This window comes from Panthera leo, chromosome D4 (genome assembly GCF_018350215.1).
Source record: "Panthera leo isolate Ple1 chromosome D4, P.leo_Ple1_pat1.1, whole genome shotgun sequence".
NCBI lineage: Eukaryota > Metazoa > Chordata > Mammalia > Carnivora > Felidae > Panthera > Panthera leo.
The window spans coordinates 80,931,851-80,955,202 of NC_056691.1; the positions used below are offsets into that span (position 1 = coordinate 80,931,851).

Here is a 23,352-nt window from a genome sequence, read left to right on the forward strand (position 1 = left end):
AATTATAACATGGGCATTAATGTTAACAAAATAAAATTATATCAGCTTTGTAAAACACTGACATTAATCATTATGAGCTGAAGTATTTTGCGTGTGTGTGTGGTTTGTTTGTTTGTTTGTTTTTAGAGAGAGAACGAGAGTGCAAGCAGGGGAGAGGGGCAGAGGGAGAGACAGAGAGAATCTTAAGCAGACTCCACACACAGCACAGAGCCCAATGAGGAGCTCGATCCCACAACCCTGGGATCATGACGTGAGCTGGAATCAAGAGTTGGATGCTCAACTGACTGAGCCACCCAGGCGCCCCACATCAGCTAAATTTATGCTGAAGAGATGCTGGAATGAAATGCTTCAAAACAAAAATAGTCATTGCAACTCCATGGTTGATTATAAACTTTTTCTATTTTTTTCCAAAATTTTAATGTTTTTTTTTTCAATATATGAAGTTTATTGTCAAATTGGTTTCCATACAACACCCAGTGCTCATCCCAAAAGGTGCCCTCCTCAATACCCATCACCCACCCTCCCCTCCCTCCCACCCCCCATCAACCCTCAGTTTGTTCTCAGTTTTTAAGAGTCTCTTATGCTTTGGCTCTCTCCCACTCTAACCTCTTTTTTTTTTTTTCCTTCCCCTCCCCCATGGGTTTCTGTTAAGTTTCTCAGGATCCACATAAGATTGAAAACATATGGTATCTGTCTTTCTCTGTATGGCTTATTTCACTTAGCATCACACTCTCCAGTTCCATCCACGTTGCTACAAAGGGCCATATTTCATTCTTTCTCATTGCCATGTAGTACTCCATTGTGTATATAAACCACAATTTCTTTATCCATTCATCAGTTGATGGACATTTAGGCTCTTTCCATAATTTGGCTATTGTTGAGAGTGCTGCTATAAACATTGGGGTACAAGTGCCCCTATGCATCAGTACTCCTGTATCCCTTGGGTAAATTCCTAGCAGTGCTATTGCTGGGTCATAGGGTAGGTCTATTTTTAATTTTTTGAGGAACCTCCACACTGTTTTCCAGAGTGGCTGCACCAATTTGCATTCCCACCAACAGTGCAAGAGGGTTCCCGTTTCTCCACATCCTCTCCAGCATCTATAGTCTCCTGATTTGTTCATTTTGGCCACTCTGACTGGTGTGAGGTGATATCTGAGTGTGGTTTTGATTTGTATTTCCCTGATGAGGAATGACGTTGAGCATCTTTTCATGTGCCTGTTGGCCATCCGGATGTCTTCTTTAGAGAAGTGTCGGGGCGCCTGGGTGGCGCAGTTGGTTAAGCGTCCGACTTCAGCCAGGTCACGATCTCGCGGTCCGTGAGTTCGAGCCCCGCGTCAGGCTCTGGGCTGATGGCTCGGAGCCTGGAGCCTGTTTCCGATTCTGTGTCTCCCTCTCTCTCTGCCCCTCCCCCGTTCATGCTCTGTCTCTCTCTGTCCCAAAAATAAATAAAAAACGTTGAAAAAATTAAAAAAAAAAAAAAAAAAAGAAATACTAGAGAAGTGTCTATTCATGTTTTCTGCCCATTCCTTCACTGGGTTATTTGTTTTTTGGGTGTGGAGTTTGGTGAGCTCTTTATAGATTTTGGATACTAGCCCTTTGTCCGATACGTCATTTGCAAATATCTTTTCCCATTCCGTTGGTTGCCTTTTAGTTTTGTTGGTTGTTTCCTTTGCTGTGCAGAAGCTTTTTATCTTCATGAGGTCCCAGTAGTTCATTTTTGCTTTTAATTCCCTTGCCTTTGGGGATGTGTCAAGTAAGAAATTGCTACGGCTGAGGTCAGAGAGGTCTTTTCCTGCTTTCTCCTCTAGGGTTTTGATGGTTTCCTGTCTCACATTCAGGTCCTTTATCCATTTTGAGTTTATTTTTGTGAATGGTGTGAGAAAGTGGTCTAGTTTCAATCTTCTGCATGTTGCTGTCCAGTTCTCCACCACCATTTGTTAAAGAGATTGTCTTTTTTCCATTGGATGTTCTTTCCTGCTTTGTCAAAGATTAGTTGGCCATACGTTTGTGGGTCTAGTTCTGGGGTTTCTATTCTACTCCATTGGTCTATGTGTCTGTTTTTGTGCCACAAAATTTTAATGTTTTTAAAACTGCGTTTTAAATAAAACTAACAGTCAGGCTCAAAGCCCAGTCCTGTACAGTATGACTGAAGTAATTAAGTAATTTCCAATGGTCTTCTTTATTTCTAGGGGGCCACGAAATCATACTGTATATATTGATTTTATTTAAATGTTTATTTACTTATTTTGGGGAGAGAGATAGAGCTCACGCACAAGTCGGGGAGGGGCCAGAGAGAGAGAGAGAGAGACACAGAATCTGAAGTAGGCTCCAGGCTCTGAGCCATCAGCACAGAGCCTGATGTGGGGCTCTAACTCACAAACCATGAGATCATGACTGGAGCTGAAGTCAGACGCTTAACTGACTGAGCCACACAGGTGCCCCCATATTCTATTTAGATGGGCAATGTGGCCATGGGAACAAGACCCAGCCTGAGAACCAGGAGACCTGGAGTCTAGTTCTAAGCTGAATGTCACTTAACACCTCTGAAGGGTGAGACAGCTGACACGCAACCAATCCTCACTGGGCGATGGCTCCAGCATGCAGGTTATATATGTCATTAAACACACATTATTAAAATGAGACAACTACCCTAAGAGACAAGTCTGATGCCCCATGTGTCAGAACTAATAAGTGGTAGGGATTCAAACCCAAATCTAACGCCATACAATACTGCCATCTATCAAACAGAAGCAATGAAGTCTACCTACCACACTCACTGCATAAAGTAAAAGTCAGCTTAGATAAATGTATGTAGAAGTTCCACAAAAAACATCTAGCTCCATTGAAATGTAAGACCCTAAAGTTCTCCACACAGCCTATTAACTCACTAGAAGGTTTTCTTTTTTTTATTTTTTTTTAACGTTTATTTGTTTTTAAGAGACAGAGAGAGACAGAGCCCAATGCAGGACTTGAACCCACGAATCGTGAGCCCAGGACCTGCGCCAAAGTGGGACGCTTAACTGACTGAGCCACCCAGGCGCCCCTAGAAGTTTAATAGCACCTGAAGATAAAGTTGTCTATGTTTTGCCTTCATAAGCTAACAAGTCAATAATAAATTAAGGACTGTTTTTAGTGAATAGGAAGGAAACATTTTAATTATCATAAGGTAGATTATGCAAGGCAAATGATTATCCATTAGATGTTTAAATAATCAACAGGGGAAAGGCTTACAACACATAGGAGACAAAAAGTGACGATCCATGATATTCATAAACAAATAGGAAAAACATAAACATAAGCAAAATATAAACATAAACAACCCCAAAGATAAATGAACACTTAAGAATACATTTAGGCATTTCACAGACGAGGTAGGACAAATGACTAGGAAACATACAAAAAGTCCAGCCTCATTGACAAGCATAGAAATGTAAGTCAAAAGAACATATGTTTTACCTGTCAATTCGGCAAAGACTTAGAAGATAAATAGAAGGCAGTATTGGAGAGGAGATGAGAAGAGGGATACCCTCAAACACTGCTGGTGGCAATTTGATTATATATATATGTGATATATATATATGATTATCCTCTTCATACCCTCATGGTAGGACCGCACATCCCAAGCCCTGTGAAGTTAGCCATGCCATGTAATGCTTTGTGAATGAAATGTAAGTGCAGTCACTTCTGGGTAGAAGTCTTAAAAGGCAGTGTACAATTTGCACATTCCCTTCCCCTCAGTGACTCAATGAGGGAGGTATTGAGCTAGAAGCATGGGTCTCTGAATAACCAAAATGATGACAGCCCTGTCCCTTCCTTCCCACCAACTCTCCCTCCCTCCCTCCCAACCCACGTGGATCCCTGAGTATGAGCAAGAAATGAACTTTTGTTGTTATTAAGCCACTGATATTTTGTGGTTGCTTGTTACTACAGTACAATTTACTTGTCCTGACACACGAGGGAATAAGAAAAAAATCTGGAAAGATGCAAACCAAACTATAACCATGGCGTTGCCTCTTAAAGAGTTAGAAGGGGGATGGGGTGCGGAGTGGGGGGTTGGAGGTTTTATTTTATACACTTGGGAACTGTATACATTTCTATAAGTACATATTGCTCTAGAAAATTGAGCAAATATATTTGTAAATAATCTAAGATGTCCAGAACATTTACCATTGTTGCTTTTTCAGATTCCAATAAACCACAGTTCCACACAAAGAGAAATAAAACCTCCCTATGAGCATAAGGAACGAAACAGGAAAACTGTCCTTCATAAGAGTTCTAGGCAGATCGACAGAAGGACTTCTCAGAAAAGTAACATTCTACTGAATAGGGATGACAGGCACGGGAGAAATGCTGCCCTATTCTACCAGCTCCATTAAGGATGAGGTTTTATGATGACACAGAAGCAGATGGGGATAGAGAAAGGGTCATCAGAACTGCCTGCTAGGACTTACAAAGGCATTTATAAAAATTACTAGATAATGGTTCAAACGCATCCAGGGAAACAAACATGCACACAAATGGCAGCCAAGGCAGCTGTTACAGCAAGGCACGACTTGACGTGACGTGAAAGGAGAGATGTTAGCCCATCTGGAATAGAGAAACATGGTTATTGTTCTCTCCAGCCAAAAAAGAATCTGTGCAGAGGGATCTCAGGGACATAACTTGGCTGCAGTGGAGCAGCCACAAGGAAGGGAGGAGCTCAAAACTAATTAAAGGACAACAAGGTTATTTGCCTATTCACACCACCAAGTTTCTGTTATAAAATGTAATTAAGATATCATGGAAATTCATTGGAGAGAAAGGCAAACAGTATTCCTAGTGTAAACACTGGCACTTTAAAGATTTTCTGATTTAATCCTCATAACAACCCTACCAAGTATTTTATGCTCATTCTTAGAGATGAGGAATCTTGGGCTCAGAGAGGTAAAGCAAGTTGTCCAGGGTCACAGAGCCAAGGTTCAAACCCCTGTCTGGCTATAGTCTTTCCAGAGTCCATGGGGAGGACTATAGGAATGACAGTAAAGAATAGGAATGATAGTAAAGGGTAAAGAGATCAGCCCAGAAAATCCACATCACTTCCACACAGCTAATGGGTATATTTACATACACGATCTCAGTTCTCCGTGTGAACTCAAATAGCTAAAATAAGCTTCCTGTGGTGATGTATAATAATTAATACACCAAAGTATGAGGTAGGTGCCAGGTTCAGAATGGAGGCTTTAAATTTTTCAATTAAATTCACAAAACCCTAAAAGTATAACTGATTTAAACAGAACTTTAAGGGGCACCTGGGTGGCTCAGTCGGTTGAGCGTCCGGCTTCGGCTCAGGTCATGGGCTCACCGTTCGTGAGTTTGAGCCCCGCGTCGGGCTCTGTGCTGACAGCTCGGAGCCTGGAGCCTGCTTCGGATTCTGTGTCCCCTCTCTCTCCGCCCCACCCCTGCTTGTGCTCTGTCTTTCTCTGTTTCAGAAATGAATAAACATAAAAAAATTTTTTTAACAGAACTTTAAGTCCATGTTATTTTAAAAATTTTAAACCTAAACTACATCACCTTGATGTTCATTTAAAATGTAACTGTTGGGGCACCTGCGTGGCTCAGTCGGTTAAGTGTCCAACTCTTGATTCGGCTCAGGTGATGATCTCATGGTTTGTAAGATCAGGTTCTGCACTGACCACATGGAGCCTGCTTGGGATTCCTCTCTCTCTCTCTCTCTCTCTCTCTCAAAATGAATAAGTTAAAAAACAAAATATATATATTAAAAAATGTAACTGTCCCTTATCCCCCAAGAGCTTTGTATGTTTTCACTATTTGCTGTATCCCAAGACCCCAAATATAGTCTGTCACAGGGCAGGTCTCAAAATATTTATAACATGATTCAAATAAGCTGGTCATATATGTTCTGGTTAAGCTGTAACCTTATATATGCAGATTAAATTCTGTAATAGTTTTTTTTTTCTTTTTTTTTTTAATAGATCAGGGGCACCTGGGTGGCTCAGTTGGTTAAGCATCCAACTTCGGCTCAGGTCATGATCTCGCTGTCCCTGAGTTCAAGCCCCGCATCAGGCTCTGTGCTGACAGCTCAGAGCCTGGAGCCTGCTTCAGATTCTTTGTCCCCCTCTCTTTCTGCCCCTCCCCCACTCAGACTCTGTCTCTCTCCATCTCTCAAAAATGAATAAACATTTAAAAAAAATTTTTTTAAGTAGATCAAATAACCCACATCTGCAATTGCTCAAAGGATGAAAAATATAAAATAACATTTACTCAATATTGACAAGTGTGTCAAACATTGGGTTAAGCCAATTTACATACATTCCCTTATTTAATGTCACAAAAATTCTGCACGGTAAGTATCACTTGCCCGTCGTGACAGTTCAAGAGATTGAGGCTCAGATTCTATATTTAGTACATGGTTGGTCACACAAGTCATTAGTAGCGAGGATTTTCACTTAACTGTCTGAATCCAAGGTCCATGCTAGCTAGCTCCAGGACACAACACTTCCCTTCTAGAGAAAAAGGCACTTAAAGAGCAGGCAGTTACTATTACAATATGTCCTTGTCAAAGCATAGATTTGAAAGAAAAAGAGAATTATTGGATTTTTGCATTCAACTTCCGCTGGCTCAAAACCAGAATCCAGAATGCTACCAAAACTGAGGCTATTTACAATAGAGAGTATGCTTACATAACCCGGGAAACAGTTCTGACAATTACTGACCACAAAAACCTAAATTTTAATTTGTACTAGCTATAGAACTTGAATGTGAGCCCCTGGAATTTGTTGTCTTTTAAAGGACTATTGAAGGTGTTAGTGTGGCTTCATGAAGCTATTACATATACCATGTTGTTCAAACAACAGTGGTAGTGAATTGTGATTTTTATGGAAGGACAAGTTCAACTGGCGAAGGGAAAATTCTGGTGGACTAGGCATTATAATGACATGTCTGTTGAAAGGAGAGCATTTGATGGAAAAGGATATAAACCGTTCTTAAATACCATGCTGTTTTTTAAAAATGGAACATAAATTGCAAGGACTATCATTGAAACAGGAAAGGGAGGTAAGATTAAACTATATAATTTTTCATTTTACACTGCACCTTCCAGAAGGAATGAGATACAGCAATTCATACAGCGGGATCACATCCATAGAGGAGCAAAGCAACTCAGCTAGTCAAATGGCACCCAAATAGCTTCTTCTCTGTGGGCAGCAGCAAGACAGGATTTGGAAGGTACAGGCACCAAATGTTCCCCCTGCCAGGTAGGATATATTTCAGTGTGTTTTATTTTAAGTCCTATTTGCAATAGCACTCTCCTGGTTCTGAGCAACTCCGCTGTCATTTGAGAGTTATGAGTCAGACAAATGGGAGCGTTAAGAAGTGGAGAATTATAAAACACATCGGCAAGTGTGCTTTGGAACAAGACAGACTACTATATGAACTCTGGCTCTCCCTCTTACTTACTGTGCCCGCCTCAATTTCTTCACTCAGTATCTGGGACTACCAATAATAGAATAATTACTAGTGGGGTGTATTTTAGCAAACGATTAGCAAAGAAGACAGTATAGGATTGTACACTGGCTATGAGCACAGGCCCTGGATGGCTTTGCCACTTGTTACCCGTGTGGCCTTGGGCTAGCCCTATATGAAACTCTCCCCGAGCCTCAGTTTCCTCATCTGTAATTTGGGAATGATAATAGGATCTACTTCGGAGGGTTGCTGTGAAGATTAAATAAAATAATCCATAGTAAATGTCTCATTTTTAATGAACATAAAGCGCATAGTATGATGCCTAGCATATAACAGATATTTAATAAACAGTAATTGATATTATACCTTATAAACAGGACAACATAATAAGTATACACATACTGCAGAAAGGCTGGATAAATTTCAGAAAATAACGCATGATTTGGAGTCTCTGAAACAAAGAACTCACACTGTAATAGATCTTGGGACAGGGGCTTATGCAAGGTGTTATCAGCAAAGGTCCTTCCATCAAACCTCTGAGCGCCCTCGCGCACGTCAGCTAGCTGGTGTCCATGGCACCACTGTGCACGTATACACAACCTGCAGCTCCAGGGAGCGCAGCTATTCTCCTTGGTGTCTTTTCCCTAGGGTTTCTTTAATGATGGTGTCAAAACTACAAAAGAATACACAAGAGGATGGGGAGAGAGCCTCACACAATTGAAAGAGGACCATACAATTCCATAAATATTTATTGAGCACTACTGTGAGCCAGGAAAAATCCTTCTCTTTCATGTGGGCAACTTCAATAGCGACTCCATAAACCTGATTTTGCTATTCTAAGATAAACTTTCGCCTTATCTATAAGTTAACAGGACCAACATTTGTGAATTTTCCTTTGAGAGGCAAATTCAACATTGTGGACATGGTTGGATTAGACCCGACCAGAGTAGATACAACTGAAAACAGAATCACCAGAGAGTTGGCGTGGTTCACCTGGGGCTGAGAGAGTGGGCAAGAGGAGCTGAGTTTATATATGGCAAGATTCTGTGATCACATTCAGGCAGGAGCTCAAGCTTCCTGGCCTGGCCTCCGACGTCCTCCATGATCTGGCTTCTTCATCTCTCCCACTTTTCCCACGTGCTCCCTAAGCATCGTGCACACAAAATCCCACCCTGCACACAAAATCTGATCCATCCTCCCTGCCTTGTGCCTATTCTGTATGGAATGGCCGTTACCCATTCAACTCCCAGACTGGACCCGCCATTGTGTGCATGTCTTTCTCTCAAGCCAGAAGCTGCTGGAGGGCAAGGAGGGAATCCCACTCACATCCGTATGTGTATCTCCAACCCAGGGACTGCAGATAGAGATCCAGTAGGAAACAGTGAGAAGAGCCCAGAATGAAGGCTGGTTTCAAACGGAATCTCTGTTTCAAATGCTAGCTTACTAGCCACTAGCAAATGCCACTTACTAGCCATATGACCTTGGATACGTTAACCTCTGTATACTTCAATTTCCTCTTCTGTAAGATGGAGACAATGAGGCACTTAATTGGGTTGTTGGGAAAATCAAATCACTGTAGACACATAAAGCACTTGGAAGAGTGCTTGGCACAGGGTTAAGAGTTATGTAAGGCTTCATTATAGCTGTTGACGTTCGCTATCCTGGTTGTTAAATGTGTGTATGATAAAAAAAAAAAAAAAATGAAGGGGGAAGGGAGACTGTGTCCTGTAGCCAAGCAAACGTTGAATTCACATGCTGGCTCAGTGCTGCCCTGCTAAATGGACTGTCCGGTGCCGCCCCTCACTGTGCACTCTCAAAGGAAACACTGAGCTTTCACCCTGGCTGGTGTTCATGACCTCATTTCTTACCTGGGCTCCCCGTCCACCCCAGCCAGTCGGGTACTCTCAAATCCTGCAGCAACAGCACTGCACGAAATACAAAGGACACCAAGCCTTGTGTCCCAGCCCTGGTCCTCAGACACCAATGCTGAGCATTACAGATGATCTTGTCCAACATCACTCCTGAAACATATGGGGAAACTGAGGCCTGGAGAGGTTGTGTCTGTCTACGCTTTGTTAGTGACTGCTTTTCATGCAGTCAACTTTATGGTAGGTACTAACAATACTAAAATCATAATTAAGGCTGGGAGGGACTTAAAGTTTACCTACTCCAGTACTTTTCAAACTCCACATTCTAGAGTGTCAAGACGAAATGTGAGCTCTGTGGCAAGTCTTTCATTCATTCATCCGGTAAATATTTATGGAATACCTATGATGTACCACAAGTCAAACACCACTCCTGTCCTCAGCACCTCACAAACTCATAGGGAAGAGTGACATTAATAATCACACATCTAATAGGAAAGTCCTGTTGTGACTGAGTTTGTTTTAAAATATACCAGAAGGGGTACCTCCACTTATATGCCAATATACTTTCTGGGCGAGAGGAAGAAGGCGAGGCTGGGGCGGTGGGGGGAGTTACAGGTAATGCCTGGCAACTGCCCACTCCACTGGGTTTACCAGCACCAGGGTCTCACGTAGACTAACATTACATGATGTCACCAGAGAGCCTGGGAACCACTGAACTAGCCCAACCCACCCCCATTGAAAGACAGGCAAACTAAGGGGCTTAAAGGGTTTAACTCACTGGTCAAATGAGCATAGTCGATAAATGGAAGAACCCTAAAATCTTGTAGTGGCTCACGCAGCCTTCCAAAAAACAAGTCCACATCCCACAGCGTGGCCTGTGGTCTGACCCCCGCTCCTTTCTCCAGCCTCAACTCACCACCATCCTGCCGCCCACTCACCTCCAGCCATACTGAACTACATGCAAAGCCCCAAATGTGCCTCTGCTGTGCCCATACTATGCCCTCTACCAGAGATTCGAACTCAATGGCCCTAAATAACTCCTACTCCCTTTCAGCACTCAGAACTCAGCTCACACCTCTCTCTTCCAGGAAGCCCTTCGTGAGATGGCCCTCTTCTTCTCCCACAGCACTTACACCTTTACATAGGGACAGGGAGACACTCATCACACAGCGTATCCATCCATTCAACAAGTATTTATTGAACACCTTCTGTGTGCCAAGCACCTGAGGATATGGCAATAAATAAAACAAAGCCCCTGCCCTCATGGGGCTTACACTCTAATGAGGGAATAGGTAACAGAGTGTCAGGTAGAGTTTTGTGCTATTTGATAAAAGAAAGAAGAGCAACGGTTGGTGGAGGGACGGATCGTGGGGGAAGGCTTCTCTGAGGAGGAAGCATTTGCTCCGAGATGGAAAGTGACAATAAGACATGCAAATACCTGGGAAAAGAGCATTTCAGGAAGCAGCAGCAAAGACCTTCTAATCACTGCAATGATTTCTTTGTGTTTTTTCCCTACTGAACTGTAAGGTCCTTGAGGGCAAGGGTTACATCTTAAGCATCTTTGATTTCCAGAGTCAGCACCCACAGCAAACACCCGTGGACCGAGTACCTGAACCTGGCATGCGTGCCTGCTGGTTTCTGAGTCCATCTGGTTCCATCTCACAAGATCTAGCCAGCTTCATGTCTCTCCCTCCCACAGCGCTAAGCCGAGCACAGCTCTCCTTGCCTGATTCTCAGCCTTGCCTGATTCTGTGGCCTGGTTTCAGTCCCTGGATTCTCTCTTTATTAGGACCATGGCACTGACAAGTTCTCCGATTTTATCTTGTTCTGGCCCAGACCTGGGACCCTGTCCAGAGCTGGGAGCCTCCCTCCAGGTTTCCTAGGCATGGAAGTCCTCCTCTGAATCCCAAGCCCCAAGCCTGGGGACCCTGACACCTGGAGTCAGACTTCCCCAATGGCTAACCCCTCCCTACCTGGACGTCTGCCCTGCCTGATTCTTGTCTTCCCTCCAAACCACACGTCTCCTTCCTGTTGGGACATCAACCCTCTGACCTCATCAATCCTTTCTGCGGCCATCTCTCCATATGTTCCAGCTTCATAAAACCATTCCTGAATGTCTGCCATAGCCAAAGCACAGAGCTAAACACCTGAGTCTTTCACGTCACCTGCTGCAGATTCCTGTTACACCAGCAGACCATCTGGATCTAAGTCTCTAGACTTGACTGCCCTAATCACAATCCCAATTTTCCCGAAACCCTGTTTAAAAAGCCTTAGAAGCTGAAAATAAAGTCAAATGGCTTTATCCACTCAGCCAACTGCGACAGACACTCCTGGGTGTCTTTGGTGCTTCATTCCAGCCCCCACTAGGTCTAAAATGGGCTCAGGGAGGAATAACCCATTCCTTCATCCACCTTTTCAGCCACCGCTCATTGACACATGCTATAGCCACATGCCAAGCCCTAGAATATAAAATACGGTTCCTGCACTGATGATAATGGTGGTGATGGTGACAGTGATGGAGGAAGAGAGAGGAGACGATGCTAAGATTAGTTACCATTTATTGCACACTTATGCTATGCTACAATAAGCAATGAGTCTTCTAATACTAACAAAACTATGAGACACTTATTAGCTTCGCTTTACAGAGAAGGAAATAGGCTTAAGAGGTGAAGCGACTTGCTCAAAGTCACACAGCTAAGTGGCAGGGTGTGGTGAGAACCTAAGTCTGTCTGCCTCCAAAGTACAAACTGTTCACCGCTATACAGTTAAGTGCTGAGCAGACAGAACTTAAATGAAGAAGTGAAAGAAAGAGTCCCGGGCCCCGAGGACTCAAAGCTGGTGGAGGAGACAGACACACAAACAGGCTAAGATCTACAATGCAGGGGAGTGCTGATAGGTAGAAACCAGAGCTGTAGGGGAGCCAGGGGAAGAAGCTGTGGCTAACTTGACCTGGAGCGGGCTGAAAGCCTTCTGGAGGAAGCGACTTTGGGGCTAGGCTTTGAAGGATGAGCACTTGGAGCCTGGCGCTCGGCAGGAGCTCAGCCCTCAGCCCTGGCCTGGGCCGCGCCGGGTCCTCCGAGGTCGAAATGTCCACCCTCCCGCCGTGCCCACGCGGCCGGGCCAGGCCTCACCTCCTTCCACTTGAGCTGGCGGATGCTGATCTTCAAGGCGTCCAGGGAGGTCCTGGCCTTGGAGCTGTCCACAGTGACGGGCCGCTGGGAGTGGTACTCGTCCGCCGCGCGGCCTGAGCTCCGTCGGCCGCCCCGGCCCTTGCTCCGGGGCTTCCCGTGCGGGCAGAGGCCCCGCGCCCGCGCCGCCTGCGGCTTGGCCAGGGGCAGCGTGGGCAGCGGCCGCGGGACGACGCGGGCGTCCCCCTCCTCGGCCGCGCGGGGCTGCGCCGGGGCCGGGTCCTTGGGCTGCTCCTTTGGCGTCTTGCGTTCCGGCTCCCCGGCCGCGCCCGAGTCCACGCGGATCTGCTCCGCCGCCGCCAGCGCTTTGGTCACGGCCACCGCCTCCGCCTCCCACCGGGCCGCCAGCTCCCTCTCGGAGCTGCCCCGCTGCATGGCGCTCAGGGCCGGTGCCAGCGCCAGTGCCACCGCCGCCGCCGCCGCTCCGCCGCCCCGGCCCGCGACCAAACTGCCGCCGCTGCCGCCGCTGCCACGCGCTCCCCGCCCGAGCCCGTTGCCATGATCGCTCAGGCTTGGGTTGACAAGGGCAGTCGCCGCCTCGGGACGGGGCCCGGGAAGGGACAATCGCCGCTCGAGCTCCCGCGACCTCATAGGCGGCGGCGCCCACGTGATCGGGCCTGTCACAGAAACCGCGGCGGCCATCTTGGAAGAGGGCGGAAAGCCGCCGGAGCCCGGCCGGAGGGAGGGCGCTGGCTTTCCGACGGAGCACAACTTGGAGAAGCAGAAGGTGAGAAGGGGTGTGCTAAGGGGTTGGGCACTTGTGGGACTCCTGAGCCTGGGAGCTGCGGAAGACAGACGAGAATCTCAAACTAAGGGCCCACTTGCCCCTCCCCCGACCCGGTACACAGTCGCTGGGATAACTCCCAGTCGGAAGGGGCAGGCAGAACCTCACCTGCTGGAGGGAACTGCACCATCGGGAATCATCTCTATCTGATGATGGACGGGACGAGTCCAGGCCCTGGGGGATTAGCTGTCCGCTTAACGAAACACCTGGGTGGCCCTGGGAGAGCCCCAGACTGAGAAGGGAGACACCTTTCCCTGTTCTCGGAGAGCGCCCTATGGGATGGAGAAGTCCTACTCATTCCCAGTCAACTGGAGGGCAATAACACTGCTTTTCTTATTATGTCACTTTTCTTTTTATTGTGGTAAAATAAACGTAACATAAAATTTACCGTTTTCACCTTTTTAGGTGTGCAGTTCAATGGCATTGAGTGCGTTCACATTGTTGCGTGAGAACTATCACCAACAACCATTGCTGGAACTTTTTCATCTCAGACTGAAACTCTGTACTCATTTAAACCGTAACTCCCCGTTCTCCCTCCCCCCAGCTCCTGGCAACCAGCATTCTGCTTTTTTCTCTATGGATCTGACTGCTCTAGGGACCTCATTACGTATGAGTGGAATCATACAATATTTGTCCCTGTGTGTCTTGCTTATTTCACTCAGCGTAATGCCTTCAGGGTTCACCCGTGTTGTCGCATATCTCAGAATGTCCTTTCTTTTTAGGACGGAATAATGTTTTTGCTGCCTGTATCTTCCACATTGTCTTTACCCATTCATCTGTAAATGGACATTTGGATTGCTTCCACCTGTCGGCTATTAAGAATAATGCTGCTATGAGCGCGGGTGCACAAATCCCTTTTCAAGTCCCTGCTTTCATTTCTTTTGGGTTGCAACATATCTTTAAAGCCAATGCAAGGAGAGGATTCTCCCTTCTCACCTTAGGGAGTCACATTTATTGTTTTTTGTTTGTTTGTTTTGTTTTTTAGGGAATGCAGTTGGGAAGGTGTAACAGCATCCCAGAATCCCAGACTAAAGACCGTATCATAACTACTCACAGGTGGCCGCTCTTCCTTATTCATCTGCCCAGTCTCTTGGTTGGTTGGTTGGTTGGTTGGTTGGTTGGTTGGTTGGTTTGGCCCAGAGATTCCCCACGTAAATAAACTGCCTTGAAATACACCAGCAATAAATTCAAGAGATCAAAACGTCATTTTAGCAGCAGAGGGCGCTCTCATCTCTTTCTCTGGAGGCCATCATAGCTTTATTTCAGTGTTGTAGTTATGTGACTGCTTGTGCCTGAGTTATCTGGGGTGCTTATTTAGAATGCAGGCTCCTGAACCCCAACCCCAGAAACTTTGATGCAGAACATTTGGGTGGGACTGGGAGTATGTATGTTAAGTTAGCTCCTCTGCTGATTCTAAGGCAGCCAGGGGCAAGCACCATTGATCTGGTCTATGTCAAGTCTTCTGGAGATCCTTGGAGCTGTCCGTGGTGCCAAGGAGAATGCCTCACCACTCCCCAATCTCTCTCCACCAACCTACTCCCTCTACCAAATCCTGTCTCTCCTCCTGGCATCCCTGGTCTCATCCAGGGGTACCGCCTTTATTCAGTCATTCATGCATGAAAGTTGGAGAGACTTAACTTATTCCTCTCCCCGGCCTCCTAAAACCATTCCATCTCCAAGTCTTACACGTTTTACACTGAAATGTCTCTCTCATCTTTCCTCTTTTATCTATCCTTATTGTCATTGTCCCAATTCAGGCCTTTAGCCTGGACCATTGCACCAGCCTCCTCATGGGTCACCCTTCATCAGACCCCACTCAGATGTCTCCATCTTGGATAAGCTTTCTTCAGTGCCCACAAGCAAGAAATAGTTACTCTCTCCACTCTTCTACTGACATACATGATAACCCTCTACCCTGGTCTGTCTGTCACACTTTAGAGAAATCTTAGTCTCCTCCGTTAGTCTGGGAAGGAACATGTCTGGTCTGATTCATCTCTGTATGCCATTTGCAGGGGCTAGAACAAAGAGGTCCTCAGAAAGTAGTGTGAATGAATATTTTTTTATTTTATTTACTTTTGAGATGGGGGGGGGGTGTGGAAGAGAGAGAGAGGGAGAGAGAATCCCAGGCAGGCTCCATGAGATCATAACCTGAGCCGAAATCAAGAGTCAGATGCTTAGCTGAGTGAGCCACCCAGGCGCCCTGGAATGCATAATTTAATAGTTGTTTTCCACTTCATTTGCCAAATCTGGAAAGGCCATTCCGTGCAGAGATATTCATGTGCATTTGGCTTTGAATCTCAAAGATCTTCTGCCTAAGGGACTTTGGACATGCCCTCCCTTCTGCCTAGAACACTCTCTAGAACTCTGCCTATCTCTCCTTCAAGATTTAGTGTAAATGATACATCTACAGAGATACCTCTGATTTCTCTATCTAAATCAGATCTCTTCAGATGAAAGAACAATACAGGAGAGAAAAACAAGAAGAATCACAAGGCAGTATACAATTGAGTGCCAAATAAGGCAAGGAGTGAAAAAATTGTTTAGGAGTTCAAGGAATGGAGAAGTTACTGTGAATTAGGAGGCTAGATAAGACTTCCTATAAGAGATGGAATATAAACTTTGAGTCTTCAAGATGGTGTAAGAATGAGATAGATAGAAAGTAGGTGGGGTGGGGAGCCTGGGTGGCTCAGTCAGTTAAGCATCCAACTCTTGATTTCAGCTCAGGTTGTGATCTCACTGTTGTGGGCTCGAGCCCCACACTTAGTCAGTTAGGCATCCAACTCGATTTTGGCTCACGTTATGATCTCATGGTTCATGAGTTTGAGCCTCATGTCAGGTTCTGCACTGCGTGGAGCCTGCTTGGATTCTGTCTCTCTCCCTCTCTCTCTGCTCCTCCCCCGCTCACGTGAGCATGTACTCTCTCTCTCTTTCAAAATAAATAAACTGTTTTTAACAAATTAAAAAAAAAAAAAAAAAGAAAGTAGGTAGGGTGGTCATTCCAGAGGCTGCGGGCAGGACTGCCATGTGCAGTCATGCAGGTGGCCCAGGAGGCCTCAAAGTTGGAGGAATCCAACTTGTACTCTGCCCACCAAGCTCCAGCCATTGAGGCTTTGTCCACTAGAAGGGAACACCTTCTCCAATTGGTTCAAAGGCTCCCAGGGCTAGTGGAGGTCCCGTACTGAGGGGACAGTGAGGAAAAGGCACTGTACAAGTAGACTTAAGAAGGGGATAATCATGTCTCTTGGGGGGGCAGGGAGCAGACCACACTGGTTGAAACACAAGCCTTAGAGGAAGGGAGAACAGACAATGAGGCCCATTTGAGCTCATTGTCAGGCCTTTGACCACCTTGGTAAACTTTGACTCCTCCAGAAACTGTGTTAGCGGAAAGTCCAACCCCAAATGGGACTCCTCAAAGAGAAGCTTCAGTTACAGCTGCTGAGGAGCAAACAGCAGGTTAGAATTAGAGACTAGGATGACTTCTAGAAAATATAAAAATGTGTTAAAAAATAGATCCCCTCCCACCCCCCCATAGTTCTCTCCTTTTCCTTCACAGCACTCACCACGCTTGCCGTGGGGATCTTGCTTGTTTGTTTATTTGACGTGGTCTGTCTTGCTGGCCAGAGTCCAAGTGCCTGAAGTGTAAGGTGCTCACTGTTCTTGTTGACCACTATCTCCCAATGCCTAGTTCAGTGCCTGGCAGAGCTATTTCTTGAATGAATGAATGAATGAATGAACGAACGAACGAATAAGTGAGTGAATGAATGAATGAAAAAGTAAACCCAGATATTCGATAATAAGGAAATCGTTAAGCAAACCATGGCAAGTGCTGTCAATGACAGCTTTAGCCGCTTAGGAAAATGTTGATGATGTAACACTAAGCAAACTGGTGCAAGCATTGCAATTAGAATGCTGAAAAACCCTTCTGCGTACACAGGGCCTGGAAGAATACAGAGACAAATGAGGACAGCTGTGGTGCGGGAGGCACGAGATCTTGGTGGAAATTTGCCTCTCCATTTGGACCAACTACATCAGCCTCGGGGTCTTCATATCCTTAGACCCAGAAGTCCATCCCACTTCCAGAGGTTTCCACTGTGAATCAGAAAGGCAGACTAAGCTTTCCATGGTGATATGTTACCAGGAAAAACTCTCTCTGCCCCCGGCACTGTGCTGCGTATTTTATATATGCCTTGCCATCTACATACAGCAGCCCTGGGATAGGTCCCATCAGAAATCCCATTTTACAGATCAAGAAAGAAATTGTTACGCAGAGAAGGCACTTGCCCACGTCACGCAGCTAGTAAGGGGTTCTAGCTCAGCATGGTCTGACACTGGCACCCGGCTCCCAACACCCACGCTAACTCCCACACCAGGACTTTGTGCACAAAAATACTCAACATATGGAAAGGAAGGAAAAAAAATAGAGAAACCAAAAACCAAACCCTTAACTATAGAGAACAAGCAGATGGTTACCAGAGGGGTAGTGGGTGGGGGGTGGAGGAAAGAGGTGAAAGGGATTAAAAAGTACAATGATGATGCGCACTGAGTCATGTAGAGAATTATTGAATCACTATATTATACACCTGGAACTAATATAATGCTGTATGTTCATGATACTGGAATTAAAATTTTTAAAAAATTAATAAAAGCTAAAAAAAATACTCAACAAATGTTTACACATAACTGAACCCATATGTATGTCTATGTATTTGTATATAAATATATATACATGCTAATCCTCAGCGATGTGAAAATTGTATGCAGAGAAAAACACGAAGCAAATATGCCAATATAGTAATAGTGTTTATCCTGGGTGGCGGAATTAGGAGGACTTCGTTTCTTCTTTATTTTTTTCTATATTTTCCAAATTTTCTGCAATGAACATGCATTGTTCTGATAACTAGAAAACATATAATTTTTAAATAAAATAAACATTCTTTGATTGTTCTATCACTTTTGCAGCAAGTCCATTTCTGGGGAGACGGGAAGGAACAGTTCAAGGGAGAGGGATGTAGGCAGCTTGTCCTCCAGCTGTTAGTTTCTGTCCTGTTAGTATCAAAGACCACCGCCAGGGGGCACCTGAGGCCTGGTTTTTGCAGAGGCTGAAGCGGGATGAGGTACAGGAAAGGCCCACAGCAAGGAGCTTCTGAGTAAAACTGAAGAGTTCCTGCCTGACTCTATTTGCAGACACACTTTTGCACCACTTGGCTTTTGCAAGTGTTGCTGTCTCTGCCTGGTGCACCCCCTCCATACCCACTGACCCCTTGTATGGTCAGCGAGCTGTTTGTCCTTAAGCCTCAGATACCAAATCTCCTCTCCTTTTAGAAACGCGGTGATAGGGCACCCAGGAGCACCAGGGTTCACTGGAACAGGGAGTGATCAATCTCAATGAATGAGCAGGGGCACCTGGGTGGCTCAGTTGATTGAGCGTCTGACATCAGCTCAGGTCATGATCTCATGGTTCTGAGTTCAAACCCTGCATTGGGCTCTGTGCTGACAGCTCAGAGCCAGGAGCCTGCTTTGGATTCTGTGTCTCCCTGTCTCTCTCTCTGCCCTTCCCCCGCTTGTGCACACGCTCTCTCTCTCTTGCTCTCTCTCAAAAATAAGTAAACCTTAATTTAAAAAAAAAATGAAGGAGCAGAAGGCTTCATGTGCAGTTTGGGGTTATTTCTCAAATAGGCGGTTTCTTCTTGAATAACAATACTAGCCATTGTTCACTGTGCACACATGTATGAGCAGGGACATCAGTCTTCTGCTCTTGGACTAGGACTTATACCTTCAGCTCTCTTGGGGCTCCGGTTTGCCAACTGTAGCTCTTAGGACTTGTCAGCCTCCATAATCACGTGAGCCAGTTCCTTATAATCTATTGGTTCTTTTTCTCTGCATGTAAACAGTAATATGTATACAGAAAGTTCTATGGATTTTCATGAACTGACCACACGCATGTAGCGACAACCAAATCAAGAATCAGAACATCCCCAGCACCCTGGAATCTCCCTTATGTTTCCTTCAGTCATCCTCCCCCAACCCCAGGGGAGCCACTTTCCTGACCTCTAATGAGATAGATGGATTTGTTTAAAATATAACAAATTTTAACTGACTTCAAGTTTTTAATGAATCCAAGCCATACATGCACTTGGTGCAGAGAGGATCGGAATGGGGAATTGTCTTCAAATACAAGGGACAGTGGGGTCCACAGTGGGCAAAGTCCATAGAGACTGGGGCTCTGCTTCATGGCAGGGCCTCGAAAACTTCACGTGATGTCTATCAGATGAGCATGTCTTCCCCCCCACCCCGCCCCCCGACCACCTCATGTCCAATGCTGTGAGCAGGAGTGGGGTGGGGGTGGGGGTCCTGGAGGACAAGAGGAGGGAGCCTGGCAGAGAGCATAGCTGGAGGAAAGGCCCCCGAGTGGTGACCTCAGAATGCAGGGGAGGGATGGGGTGCTGATGGGTGTGGTAAACACATGGGGAGGTTGGCAGATCAGTGTTAAAACAAGCTCCTTCCCATAATCATGGGGATCTCTGGGAGGCTTTTAAGCAGAGGAAGGACACAGTCAGATTTGTGTTTCAGAATGAACACTCTGAGCAGTGAGAAGTAGAAGTAACTAGCATAGACTGAGCTAGACACTGCTCTAAGCCCTTGACATGGCTTGTCTATTTCGTGCTCACAGCAACCTAGTAAGCAGGTAGCGTTGGTATCCCCCATTTACATAGCAGCGATCAGCCCAAGAGGAGCGAGCTAGTGCCCGACCTCATACAGCTGGAAGGGGCAGAGCCAACTGTGGCCCAGAGCCTGACCCTTAACCTCACTTAGAAGACGGGTGGTCGGCAGGACCGGAAGTAGAGAGACCAGTGAGGTGTCTGTTGCAGTTAAGCAGCCAAGGTGACAAGATGGGGGTGGGGGGTGGTCCGTGGGAAGAGAGCAAGGCGTGAGGGGACTGGGGATCTTCCTGCTGTTCATACCACCGCAGGATCCCTTTCCCTGGGCCCCAAACGCTGGGCCTGGGCTCCCTCTCACCAGCTTGATTCTGGGGATCCTGGAGACCCCTAGCCACCTCCTCCTTAACCATCCCCAAAGACATCCTTTTTATGCTTTAAGTCATCCAAGGAAGACGCTGGGGAGAGGGCAGGGAGTCTGGGGTCTCACAACCCGGGTCTCTGCACTGAGGATCCTGACCCTCTGTGGGAGGATCTCCAGAAGCCCTGGGGTTCCTGCCTCCCTCTAGTTATCCTCCCAAGGATGCACGGGGCTGATCCCAGCTGTCTCCAGCCTCTTCCCCTTCTAGGCCTCTTTCTCCAAGCAAACCTCTCCTCTGCCTTCCATCCCAAGGCCAGTGTCCCCTCACTTCAGGTGGGGGAGTGGCCACTAGGAGACCTCTAGAATAGCAGCACCCTCCCACGGAGCCCCTGTCCTGGGAAACCTCCTAGAAAAGCCTGAGGTAAGGCAGGTGCCAGGAGGGTAGCCGCCCCTGGTGGACAAGGGGAGGGGGAGAAAATGGCTCCAGGGAGAAAATTAAGCGCAGAAGGAGGCCTGATCTTGTCTGCCCCAAGAAAAAGGGAAGGAGGGGCACCTGGATGGCTCAGTCAGTTGGGCATCTGACTTCGGCTCAGGTCATGATCTCACAGTCCGTGAGTTTGAGCCCCGCGTCAGGCTCTGTGCTGACAGCTCAGAGCCTGGAGCCTGCTTCAGATTCTGTGTCTCCCTCTCTCTCTGCTCCTCCCCTGCTCATGTTCTGTCTCTCCCTCTGTCTCAAAAATAAATAAAAACATTAAAAAAATTTTTTAAAGAAAAAGGGAAGGAGGGAGGGGACAGAGGGAGGTAGGAAGGAAACTAAAATTTGCTCAGCACTTCCAATATTGGGACAAACCTTCATGTAAAGGTGATAATGTTCTATAGTCTAGAGCAAGGGTCAGCAAACTTCTACTGCAAAGGGCCATATGGTAAATAGTCTAGGCTTTGCAGGCCTCCATCGCTACTCTGCCCTTCTAAGGAGAAGACTGCCCTAGACAATATGTAAATGAGAAGACTAGCATGACTGTGCTCCAATAAAACTTTATTCACAAAAACAGACAGAAAAGATGCTCAACAGTATTCGCCATCAGGGAAATGCAAACAAAAGTCACAATTAGATACTATTTCAGACCCACTAGGATGGCTATAATAAAAAAGACAAGTAAATGTTAGTGAGGATGTGGAGAAGCTAGGAGCCTCATGTATACATGGTCTCATATATATGTGGCCTCATATATACGTGGTCCAATATAAACCGGTGTGTCTGCTTTGGAAAACAGTACGGCAGGTCCTCAAATGGTGACAAACACAGAGGTACCATGTGACCCAGCAATTCCACTTCCAGGTACATTCCCGAGAGAATTGAAAGCACATGTCCACATGAAAACATGTACACGACTGTGCACAGCAGCAGAATAGTCCTATGCAGAATAGTCCCCGATGGAAACAACCCAAGCATCCCCCGACCAATAAATGGATAAATAAAATGTGGTATCTTCCATTCAATGGAATGCCATTTGGCAATTAAAAAAAAAAAAAAGAGTGGAGAAATAAATAACACAAGAAATTTCTCAGTGTATAATGACATGACTCTCCAGGAATTACTGAGAGCGTGCTTTGCCAAAATGAGGGGGTAAAGCAAAACAGAGGAAGACATGAGATTCACAGAGATTTGTAGCAAACAGAAAAATTTTAAAGGAAGTTCAGATCCATGAACCTTGAAAACATTATGCTAAGTGAGAGAGAGAAGCCAGATGCATGCTGTATGTCCTCATTCACACAAAATGTCCAGAACAGACAAATCTACGAAGAGAAATCATGGCGTCTGAGGGCTGGGAAATTTGGGACGCATGGCGACTGGGGGCCAAAAGATACAGGGTTTTTTTTTCTTTTCTGGTTTGTTTGTTTGTTTGTTTTAGGATGATGGAAATGGACAGTGGTGATGAATACACACATCTGAATGAAATAAAAATCAGTGAATTATACACTTTAAAAAATATGAATTGTGTGGTATATGTCATATTGCAATAAAACTTAAAAAAAAAAAATAGTGAGCCAGATTCTTCCCACCAGCCATAGTTTGCTGACTTCTGATGTAAAACAGAGTGGTCAGACTGGGATGGAATTTTCGCTCTTTTTTGTGACCTCAGGCACATTTTATACCTTGCCTGTCCTCTGCTGTCCTCATCTGGAAAGTGGATCAATAATAGTGCCTATATCAGAATGTTGTTGTAGAAATTAAGCGAGGTGAAATCTGTAAGGTGTCTACACACAAGTGATCTATCAATGCTGGGGATTATTCTGGTTCCCGTTTAGAAGTAGAGACCAAGCCTGAGACAGAAGGAGGCTCTTATCCAATGTCACACGGTGAGTAAGTAAGAGTTCAAGTTTCAGTGTGTCCAGTGCTGAGTCTGTGATCTTTCCATTCGATGGTTCGCTCACGCTGTCTCCTGCTGGTGAGTCTAAGCTCACTGGGGTCCCTGGCCTGGCCCTGTGCCCTCTGGCCTTCCGTTTGCCCTATGCCAAGTAGGGAGGTTGGCCCGGATGCTCCCGAAGAACTTCAAAGAGCTGAACGTATGACCTCTATTTCTGACTCCAGTCCTGCCAGGGTGGCCAAGGCTGAGCCCAGGGAGCCAGGCAGTGCCCAGGAGCCCCGCCCTCACTCTGCGCCCTGCTTCTGCCCTGTCACGTTCTGCCCCACCGTATCCCACCCTCCCTTCTATGACACTTTACAGACTGGTAAAGATAGCATGGAGATGCTGCGTCTCGATGTCCCGGTTCCGCACACCATGCATCTCTGCACAGCCAGCATTAAGCCCAGAGACTGGATTTCCCACTGCCCGTGCTGGACTGTCATGTCAACCCCCAGAAGTGGGGACACGTGATATTCTAGCTGCAGGTGACAGATTCTAACAGCCAGGGGAAATAAGCTGGAAGTAATGCTAAGGGCAAAGCGACACCGCCCTGAATTCCCCGAGGGCCCTGCGGAGGCAGAGAATAAACACCAAACTTCAAATGAGTTTTCCTAAAAGGTCAAGGG

The 23,352-nt window shown here is 46.0% G+C and overlaps 1 protein-coding gene and 1 long non-coding RNA gene across 4 annotated transcripts in view; one reads left to right on the forward strand and one right to left on the reverse strand.

The window, feature by feature from the left end:
- The window catches only part of TTLL11 (tubulin tyrosine ligase like 11), a 237,215-nt gene extending 224,224 nt beyond the window's left edge, over window positions 1-12,991 (reverse strand). For 2 of the 3 annotated variants that reach the window (XM_042912021.1, XM_042912020.1), the window contains exon 1: window positions 12,461-12,991. In XM_042912021.1, coding sequence (XP_042767955.1) covers window positions 12,461-12,892 — 432 coding nt within the window. In that variant the 5' untranslated portion in view covers window positions 12,893-12,991. The remainder of the gene's footprint in view (window positions 1-12,460) is intronic. The other variant, XM_042912023.1, reaches the window with a different exon arrangement.
- A 41-nt stretch (window positions 12,992-13,032) lies between these two features.
- On the forward strand, window positions 13,033-14,479 carry LOC122204495. Its single transcript, XR_006195692.1, has 3 exons — window positions 13,033-13,244; window positions 13,707-13,818; window positions 14,287-14,479. It is a non-coding gene; the product is annotated as an uncharacterized LOC122204495 (long non-coding RNA).
- Window positions 14,480-23,352: the final 8,873 nt, after the last annotated feature.